This window comes from Syngnathus typhle, linkage group LG10 (genome assembly GCF_033458585.1).
Source record: "Syngnathus typhle isolate RoL2023-S1 ecotype Sweden linkage group LG10, RoL_Styp_1.0, whole genome shotgun sequence".
Classification (NCBI taxonomy): Eukaryota; Metazoa; Chordata; class Actinopteri; order Syngnathiformes; family Syngnathidae; genus Syngnathus; species Syngnathus typhle.
The window spans coordinates 7465425-7476108 of record NC_083747.1 but is presented as its reverse complement, the minus strand read 5'-3'; the positions used below and the strand labels follow the sequence as shown (position 1 = coordinate 7476108).

Sequence of the window (10684 nt, the reverse complement as noted above, 5' to 3'; positions counted from 1 at the left end):
TATTCCGACGTTATTTTAGGGACTTTGATGCCATTAGTGTTATTAGGTTTTGACTTAATAATATCCGAAGAATCTTAGTTGCTGAAGCAAACTGCAAAGGGTGTGTAGTCTACAGATTAATTGCCATGCATTTTAATGCATCAACACTAAGTAATGCATCTCTATTTTGTGTGCAAGGGTGATATGGCACAGAAGAAAAAACAGATCACTTATGGTTATGAATTAACTGTAATATAGCTAACTGCCATGGTGTATGTAGATTATTTTATATTGTGAAATACACAGCCATGTCCCTCTAAATTCCTGTATTCTATTTTTGTTATTTTAAGGGTTGACCATGACACATATTGCAGACATTTAAGGTAAATAAACATGTTTTTTTAATGAGACACGTTTGTATTTTTCCCCTCTCTACCACTATCATGTACCTTTCGAGGGATTTAATGAAAGTGTATTAAAATGAATAGTATTTGTAAATTAAAAAAAAAAAAAAAGACCTTTTTTTGGTGGCAACGTCACGGCGCAGGTGACGTCGACGGTGGCTGCTGACGTGTACGGGAAGTCGCTGCACGCTGCTTGAAGGTGTCGTCACTTCGCGTTGCATCATGGACGCGCCGGCCATTTTACACATCACAAGACTTTGATCGAAACTGATCAGAATGAAATAATCAGCTGTTGCATTTGTAGACCCGTTTAAATGACTACATGAGGAACACCGAGCCATTTGCACAGGTAGGCCACTTCAAATTTAATGATCAAATATAAGAATACGGTATACGAGCAGGAAGTCGTGTTAACTAGCCTTTAGCTGTCCAACTAGAACGCACACTTGGTCACAAATAACAGTCACTCACTCATCTTAAACAATGTTTCCCAAGAAAAATGATCGGGATTGTTTGTGCGTTACACTCATATCGACGCACAAGGAGTGCTCACATACCTGCCATTTAAAACATTCGTGGTTTACAGTATTTGATCTGAATGGCTTCAATGCTTGTGTTCAGGATTTAAATAATCTGCTTAAAACTACCATTTAGTACTATGACACTCGTGTGATAATGCCACACGTCAGTGGTGGATTGCTGTTACTGTAAACACGTCATTCTTTAACTTGCGATGAAGTCAGTCACAGAGCTGCAGTGCAAGTGCAACCTCCTGCCACATAAAAACAAACAAACAAAAAAACAAGTACGACTGGACTTTTCACAATGCGTTGCAATTGGATGTCAACGCTGACTGCACGATTAATTTATGTTTTCAGAAAGCAACTTGCAAACTGTTTTGGGGAAAAACTGAAGATAACAAAAAATATAAGAAGGTCTATTGAAAAAGACACAGGGGACTGAGGTCAGACTGCTTAGGATGCGCTGAGCTGTGGTATCTTTGCTGACAAGGCAGAAGGCGCATGCTTGAAAACTTTCAAACATTACCTCCAACTGAGCGTTTTTGTTTAAAATCTAGCATTTTAGTAAAGCAGTAAAAACTGCAAGAAATAAAAACGGAACATTTCTTATCCGAACAATTACTGCTTTGAATGTAAAATGTCAAGATTGTGTTTAAAAAGGGAGTAAACGTCACCGCCTCACTGTCAACACTTTGGTGCCTTGGCAATATCATCTCTATCTTGTCATCCCAGCTCTTCATCAACATAATTTCCTAAAATGGACAACAGCCAAAGGCCAGATCCCAACGGTTTGATCTTTAATCAAACAGGCCAAACCCATATACAAACACATTAAAATAACAGCACGGTTAAAACAAGTAAAACTTGTTTTGAGCAGATACTTAGAAAGTCCTCACAGCTCACCAATATCGATTTGTATGTATCTAATTAGCAGTAATATATGTGGCAAACACCATGAATAAATGTTAACAAATTGAGAGAACTTGCCTGCTCTATTAATACTCCAACAGGTGACGCCTTTGAGGCTCAGCAAAAGTCAATGCTAAATGCTCATATGTTTTGCTGCAGGTGGGATTGCACGCAACGCTTTTATGAAGAACTGAGTGAATTGTTGGCCAGCCATGGGCAAACGGAAGGTGCCAGATCTCTATAGAGCCCCCTTTCCCCTGTACTCCATCAAAATTGACCCTAAAGCAGGACTAGTGGTCTTAGCAGGAGGAGGAGGAGCTTCCAAGACTGGCATCAAGAATGGTGTGGTAAGCACAGTGCACAAGTTCTTCAACTTTCTGTTAAATGTCTTTTAACTCACATGTAATGTTCTCAAAATATTCACGCCTGTATTACAGCACTTCCTGGAGCTACAGTTGGTTGGAGAAAACCAGTACAGTGCCAGCCTGCTTCACTCACACGACACTGTCACACGTGCCACCATGAATTTGGCGTTAGGCGATGGGGTGATTGCTGCAGGTCAAGATGGAACATGCTCTTTGATGACATTTGCTGATTGCACACAGAAAAGTGGAGACACGGCTGCTGATAATGATGGTATGCAGTGCTACCTTTGACCTGAAACTTGACTACAACTTACAGAAGGTTGAAGACGTCCGTTTTCAAAACCTTATCTTTTGTGACACTCCAAATCTCTGTCTTCTACGTAGAAAACAATGTGCAAAAAGGTAATGCCAGGCAACGAGGTGGTAAACGAAACAAAGGCGGAAAGGATGATGCTGCTGCTGCTGTCACTGGGTCTGATATGAAGGATGAGACGGCACACATCACTGTGACAAGACTGGCAGAACTGCAGTCAGATCTGAACCCTGAGGACCCACTCCAAAAGGTGGTCAGATTTAGTCATGACCTCAGCCTGCTCCTGACAGGAGGCACAGACGGACACATCAGAGTCTGGGAGGTAAGAGTTGCAACTTCAGAACTTCACTCGATATTATAGATCTCGTTGATTTCAATCAGTTATAAATTCTAAATGGATTCTCCTTCCAGTTTCCATCCCTGAAGAAAAAACTTGACTTTAAAGCACATGAAGGAGAGATAGAAGACCTGGATCTGAGCCCAGGAAACAAGGTTGCGCACAAACAACCGCTTTGTCATACTGCACTAATGTAAACCATGACTTTTACTTGATTGTTACAATAACTGTTGTTTGTTTCCATGCAGCACCTGGTAACTGTTGGCCGAGACTTTGCCTGCAGTGTATGGCGCAACAACCAACAAGTTATGAGTCTTAAATGGCATAAAACTATGCCTCAGATAGCTGAAAAGACATATCGGTATATGGCTTGCAGGTAAAAAAAATAAAATCAAATCATCATCTTGGTTATATCAGTGTACATGTATACGAGCATCATAATGATGTGTCGACATGGTTGTGTCATGTTTTTCAGATTTGGGAAGGTAGAAGACCAAAAAGATGAACTTAGGCTTTACACAGTTCAGATCCCGCATAAACGAGACCGAAAACCGCCACCGTGTTACCTCACCAAGTGGAACGGCAAGAGCTTCCTGCCTATGTTGACAGCTCCCTGTGGGGCAGAGGTCATTTCAAGCTTTGCTGTCAGGTAAGATTCAATTTCACAAGAGTTGATAGTTACGCTTGGGTCACGCCATCTGTTCTGGACTGTCAGGTTCATTCAGTGTGATATTCTCAAGAAGCAGTCGTGTGTTTACTTTTCATTCACTGTATAACTAAGCGCAAAGCAAATACATATGTTGTTTGGAAGCACGCATCATTTGTTTGTCTCCAACAGTGACTCTGGAACATTTCTCGGGCTGGGAACTATAACAGGCTCAGTAGCTATCTACATTGCTTTCTCCCTTCAGGTGGTCACATTCTTGAAAGATTTTAATCATTACAACTGCCCTGATCTCTTATGATAACTTTGTGTTTCGTGTATGCATGTCCCTGCAGAGGTTGTATTATGTGAAAGAGTCCCACGCCATTGTTGTGACGGACCTGGCTTTCCTCCCCGACACATTCAAAGGGCAAAATATCAAAGGAAACAATGAAACGGCTTTGTTTAGTGTGGCTGTAGACAGCCGCTGTCAGCTCCATGCCGTCCACAACCGAAGTACGTCCTGCACTAGCGGCGGTTTATTATAGTTAACGGAGTATGCCTGTATTTACCTGTCTTTCTTGTTGTCTTCAGGATCATTTCCCCTCTGGTTGGTGCTGTTCTTCTGTGGCCTCGTGGTGGTTGGACTTGTACTGCTCCTCCAGTATGTCTTCCCAGGCTTTTTCTGAGTTTCAGAATTCTCACAGGTTGTCCAATGAGGAGCTTGGACATGTCTTTTGCAGGCCTACGTCTATCCAATCCATTCAAATCCACCAGTGCTGCACCATTGACCTTAAACTGCTTTTATGATGCCGACATGTCCCTATGCGGCTACTCAGGGTTGTTGATTTCTGACACGTTCGCATAACACAGACACTCAATTGGGATTTGAATTGTTTTGATTGACATGTTTTATGTTTTGATATCCATCATCATGTCTCTTGGGAATGATGTTAAATGCCACATTTAATATCCAATATTCCTTAAGGATCCTTAAAATATTTAGGTTGGACATATACATATATACATGTTTATTTATGTTATAGTTATATCATAAATTACATAAGTGATGTCTATTATTTATTAAATAATACAGAATATTACATCATATAATAAAGAGACACCGCAGATTACTTTGTATACACTAGTGGGCAGCATACACCAGGAAAAGGGACAACACTCTAGCCAGGAGCTGGCAGCTAATGAAATACAGTAGCGGATCACCCACAACATATATTGGATTACTGGGTAATAAAAATACAGCTGTATGTTTTATTCACCAGTATTTGCTTGTTATCAGCCGATCAATATGTGATCTTTTAAAACAAATTTAAGATGTTTGATGTCAGAAATATTCAACCTATTATGTTGAAATTAATTTCAAACATTCCGACTGCAGATGTAAAAATGTGAATAAAATTTTAAATGAATTAAATTTATTTGAAGTCATGATTACTTTTGTTACAGTATTGCAGAAACATGTATAAAGGAATCGCAAGTCTAAATCGTCATGAAGGAATCTGTGAATGCAGTGATTTACCTAATATCATATGGTAGCTATGTATCCCATGTGGGGAATTAAATTTTTAAGTATGCATTTGGAATTTAACTGCTAAAATTTACTTCATTTAAGAAATTCCAAAACTGACCTTTGACCTACGTTATAGATACCATATTGCTTCCCTGAAGCTCTTATTGTTACAAAAGGTCTGTTGTTAATCAAAGATTTAGAAGAATTAAAGGTGAGTTAGAGGTAGTAAAAATATATTTTTTAATCATAATAGAATGTCGCCCTCTGCTGGTCACATGGCTTGCAGTTTTACCGGCGCATGATAAAGTGGACGCAAATGGGTAGTACAGACTTCAGACTTGCAACTATTTGCAGTGCGTCCAATCAGACGACTTTTTGTGTATTTTTATCATTTTAATTTAAATCTTTACTCCCACATCTATAAAGAAATATTGAGAGTAACTCGATTATTCTTGCAACGACTTCATTGGTGTTAAAACCAGATTATCTTTATTTTTCTAACAGTCGACAAAATAATGTAAGACTCGTGATTCCCAAACACAGCTCGAAATTCTCAAATTTCACTTAATTGAACAGAAAAATATTTACCACAAACAGCTCACCAAAATCTTTAAATTCTTTAAAAACTACCACAAAAATGTTAACGAAATATGTCAAGATCTTTTAATTTTCGTATACTGTTTAAACATTTTGTGACATTTCAATTGGGCGGTGGGCTGAGACATTTTTCTAACGGAAAATATGTTCCTTAATACCCTGCAATTGCTGCTGATGCATTGCTAGTGACTCCCACAATTAAATATATCATAGAATCTCATAACTCCAAGTACAAAATAAAATTCATATTGTTGTAAAACATTCACAGCATTCACAAAATGTATGTGCTATTTTCAACACCACTACAGCCCCAGAAATAAGTACAGCCATAAAAATGAGTACACCAAAAAAGTATTTCTTAGCACCGTTCCTATTTTTTTCACCGCAGTGAGAACTAACTGTTTGAACTGAAGTGGGGAAGTTTAGGAACACCTCCTGAACCTGTTTGTTCTCTGTTGGTTCTAAAGGGCACTGATTCTCCTCAGTTGTTGGCACTATAAGGCCCATACTCACAAGATCCTCCTTGGTCTCTATAAGGACCGCTTCAGCAGGATTGTTCTCAGTTGCTGTCTCTATAAGGCCCTTATCCAGAAGATCATCTTCAATATTAGACTCCATAGTGGGTGGCTCTGTAGGGCCCATATCAACAGGACCTTCCTCAGTCTCTATTAGACCCATGTCAAATGGAACCTCCTCAGTTTCTACATGAGCAGGATCCTTCTCAGTCACTATCCTCATAAGGATCTCATCCAGATGATCCTCTGCGGTTGTCTTTACCAGAAGGCCCTCATCAACAGGATCATCCTCAGTTCTTGGTAGTAGAGGGACCGCATCAACAGAATCCTCCTCAATTCCTTTCACAAGAAGCCCCTCATCAACAGGATCCTCCTCAGAATCTTCCTCAGCTCCTTCCACAAGAAGGCCCTCATAAACAGGACGCTCCTCAGTTGTTGGATGTTGAAGAACCCCATCAACACAATCTTCCTTGGTCTCTGTCACTAGCGAGCCCCTATTAACAAGATCCTCTTCAGTTTCTGTCTCTACATGGCCCTTGTCAACAATATCACCCTTGGGTCGTGCGTCCAAAAGGCCTGCATCAACAGAATCTTCCTCAGTTTTAGTTTCTGGAAGGACCTCATCAACAGAATTGTCCTCAGTTTCTGTCTCTAGGTGTCCCTCCTTAACAGAATCCTTTTGAGTTCTTGCCTCAAGTACCATATCAAAATGATGTTCCTCAGTTTCTGTCACCAGAAGCACATCATCAACAGGATCTTTCTCAGTTCTTAGTTCTCCAAGGAACCAGTTGGCCGAAGCTTCTGCTGTCTTTCCCCAAATTGCAGCAAATGATTTTTTCATGATTATTTGCCTGAGCTGGTCATCAAGATGAATATTAGTTTCCCTCAACCTGATCGCGAGATGGTTCATTTCTGTGATCTCATGTCGATAAAGTTGTTCCCTCATTTGCTCGTCTTCACAGTAGTGTTGATATTGTTTTTCATCACTGGGGAACTCGGGGTGGAGAATTTGCTCTCGAAGAGTTGTATAGTCTTCCAGCTGCTCTGCAACAATTTTGTTCTGTTCATAAATCCCATGTAATTTATTTCGGAACCTTTCATTTTCTTTCCAGGCTTTTTCCGTAATAGGCTCACTATGTTGCAAACAACTTGTTAGGTTATGGTGTTCTTCCTTCTCAGTCTTTGCTTCCAACAGTCCATCAAGAGTTTCCCCTTCGTATGCTTTCTCAGAAAAAGATATTTCTTCATGAATGCTGTTTGCCAATGTAACATCTTGAGTATTAATGTCTTCAGCAACTTCTGGTTGGTCAGCTAATTCTTCAGTGTGGAACGTTTTCACGCATGCGTTCTTTTGTTTCTGTTGATTTTGAAAAGATTGACTTGCTTCAAGCTCTTCTCTCAAGACGTTATTGAATTGCTCATGGCCATTCAGATTGTTGCACAGCCAAGTCCCCCACCTCTTCTTTTCATTTCTTCCGAGAATGTTTTCTTGTGCTACAGATGTCTCATTTTGTTTGTCTATTCTTACGCCGTGCGTTTCAACATCAGCCAGCACATCTGGGAATGTATTTTTATCATCAAGACTGCACTTTCGTCCGAGAAGTTCATGTTGTGTCCTTAATTGCTCCTCTATTTCCATCCTCTCACACCGGCATGTAAGCATCGCCACTTCATTCCTCAAGGACTTAATCTTATCCATGAGACTGTTCTTAGTTCCTTCCAGAACTTTAACATGTGCCTTCAAGCCTTCGTTCTCCGTCTCCATCTTCAAACTCGGAAATTCAAGCCTAAGATTGAAGAGTCGATCCTGTTCAGTCAGAGCGTCCTGTTGAGGATCTTTAAGTTGTTCTTGAAAGTTTTTGTCTTCGGTGTGCAGCTTCAGTTCAAACTCGGCGCTATCCACAGGCTCGGCTACGTGCGCTTTCTTCAAGAGACACTCGTTACATTTTTTGGTGACAAGTAACTCCTCCATCTGCTCCAGCTGACTTTGAAGATCACGTATTATTTGCCTCAGACTGATAATAAGGGTATTTAGCTCCTCTGTGACTTCTCGTTGATAAGCTATCTCCCTATTTTGCTTTTCTATCAAATCTTCTTTACTGTAGAGGAGAAACTGAACTTGCTCACTGTTAAGTTCCTGATCTTTTAAAGCTGTTCTTAGGTGTGCAATCTTTTGACACTGTTGACTTTGAATGGATTTGTTTTTTTCCAGCTCATCTCTTATCATCTCATTCTGTTTTTTTAAAAATGAATTATTTTCATCAAGGTCAAGCAATTTGTTGGTCAAATTTCTATTTTCCACGAATCCATTCTTTATGAGAATTTCCGCTTGATCAATACGTCTTATTAAATCATCTTGATCTTGAAGCATGGACCTAACTGTCTGCAACTCTGTTCTCAGACGATGAATCTCTGTTTGATTTTTGTCCCTCTGAGTTTCAATTTGATATAAATCCGAAATTAAATTGTCTGTACTTTCATTTATGATGATGACATTTTTTTTCAAAACTTTTGCTACCGCACAAAGGTTTTCATTTTGTCTCCGAATCCTCACACTCTGATTCCGCAGACCTGCCAGTGCATGATGGAAAAATTCATTATCCTTCATAAGACAGTCCTCGTTTTCTTGAAAATACTTGACTTGTACCTTCAACTGTCCATTCTCTGTATCCATCTTCAATTTCTGGCATTCCAGCAGTGCTTCATTGAGGAATCGGTATTGCTCATCAAGAACATTCCTGATTTGTTCCAGAACTTGAAGTTGTGCCCTCAAGTCGTCTTTCTCGTTTTCCATCTTCCTACCATGTAATTCAAGACAGGGTAGCTCTTTACTGAGAAACCTATTCTTGTTTTTAGTTGATGTGGCCTTGTCTCCTTGGCTTTGAACGTGTTTGCCCACAACTCTTTCCATTGTGGTTCAGTCTCAATCAATGTTCTTGCTTAATGCAAGATTTATAACTTGTCCTTTTGCTGTTTCCCATCTTCAAACTGTCCAAGACCCAAACAGCAGAGAATCCAAAACAAATTACATAACTGCTCATAGCATTCTAAATCCACCTGCAATGCGACAAGGCATAGTTTAAAGATGGTACATTTTGTCTTTATGACATCATCAGAGGAAAATATGACTTTGGTGTATGGTGTCATCAAACTGACAAGTGAAACAAATACCGTGCCCACTATTGCTTCATGGTATTTGGAAAATAGGATTTTACTTCTAGAGCATTTTCTACTTTTGAAATACTCAAAGCGCTTCTGATGATGCATCACCAGCAACCGGGTGTTTGGTATTTTGTTCAAGAACACATTAACATGGGCTTAGGCTTGGATTGCCAACCTCTGGGTTGGGAGTTGACCACTCCACTTTCTGAGACTGTTCACTGCTCAAGTTAGCCAGGTGTTCAATGTAAGACCAACTCTAAAACTACAACAGCCACAACTCTGGATCGAAACTTACGACGCAGGTCTACAATGACGTATCAATTGGACAAATCTAGTGACGACAAGTCCTCAGACGTGTATCATTCGACCACAAGGTTGATATCTGTGATTTGTCGTGTGGCAAACTCCGCAGTAATACCACACTGGTCTATCGTCAGTGGGAATGAACTGCCATCGCCTTTCATGGTTTGTGGCAAACACCAGAAGCGAGCAGTGATGCTGTCACACATCTCTCCAAATAAAGACAGAATGACTTCGACATGTTCTCCAATGGCATATGCGGTATGAAATGAGGCTATTATTCAGTCAAAGCGTCATGACAGGCTTCGGTAGGGATAAGTCACCATTCTGTGGTTGGAGAGAGTCTAGCCACTCACAGTACCTCGGAGGCAGACAGACCATTGCGGGTCAAGCCACCCACCCTGTTATTCTCTTTGTTCCGTTACCACTTTGGTCAAAACCAAAAACATCTCCTAATATGAAGTGGCTTGCTTTTCTATGTTTGTCTTGAGTAAGGCTTAAAAGTGGCCCACTATAAAGGCAGGGCGTGTGCATGTGTAGGATTGTCACCACAATGGGTCACTGACCTGCTCTTCCCATTCTGTCTCATAAAAGAAATAAAATTTGGGTTTTGGTTGAAATAAACAGGGGATTTTTTTTTAATGGGCGGTGGGAGAGACAGAACGTCATGGCAAGAGCATTGTCACCCAACCTTTATAGAGCCAAGGCGGATTTCTATTATAAAAATCATCACTAAACAAAGAAGAATACATGTATAGTGGAATAATGATGATCTGGTTTACCCCCAAGTGTAGCATACTGTATAATAGGCACAAAGTTAAAGTAATGTTTAGAAAAGACCCCTTTTTATTGGCTGCTGGACTGGGACAGGAGTTCAAATGATGGCGGGTGTAAATGAGGAGGCGCTCCGTCTTGGGACTCTCAAAGCACAGAGGAGCCACTGTCTCATGGCAAGAGAAAGTTAGAATAATATATATGTTGGACGTGAGCCCACTCTTGGGGTCTACTCACGGTAGTTGTTTGAACGTCAAAGAAGCTACAGTGTCTCCCTCCAAAAGGTCGAAATTGAATCAGTGTGATAGTCGAGGGGAGCGATTGGAAACAATAA

At 40.3% G+C, this 10684-nt stretch overlaps 1 protein-coding gene across 2 annotated transcripts; it reads left to right on the top strand.

Moving 5' to 3' along the window:
- Positions 1-572: 572 nt before the first annotated feature.
- On the top strand, positions 573-4906 carry preb (prolactin regulatory element binding). Of its 2 annotated transcripts, XM_061289509.1 has the most exons (10): positions 573-732; positions 1973-2160; positions 2251-2449; positions 2563-2813; positions 2903-2983; positions 3077-3204; positions 3304-3477; positions 3667-3739; positions 3828-3987; positions 4066-4906. In XM_061289509.1, the coding sequence occupies exons 2-10, from the start codon at positions 2026-2028 to the stop codon at positions 4158-4160; spliced, it is 1296 nt and encodes a 431-aa protein (XP_061145493.1). In that variant the 5' UTR covers positions 573-732; positions 1973-2025; the 3' UTR covers positions 4161-4906. The 2 variants fall into 2 exon arrangements, with proteins under 2 accessions (XP_061145493.1, XP_061145494.1); XM_061289510.1 differs by lacking the exon at positions 573-732 and having other exon boundaries at positions 2012-2155.
- Positions 4907-10684: the final 5778 nt, after the last annotated feature.

Bases quoted from the DNA above. Each gene is read 5' to 3' on its own strand.
- preb (XM_061289509.1), top strand. From the start codon at position 2,026: ATGGGCAAACGGAAGGTGCCAGATCTCTATAGAGCCCCCTTTCCCCTG. The intron at 3,205-3,303 runs GTAAAAAAAATA...CATGTTTTTCAG, and splicing joins TATCGGTATATGGCTTGCAG to ATTTGGGAAGGTAGAAGACC. The intron at 3,988-4,065 runs GTACGTCCTGCA...TGTTGTCTTCAG, and splicing joins CCATGCCGTCCACAACCGAA to GATCATTTCCCCTCTGGTTG.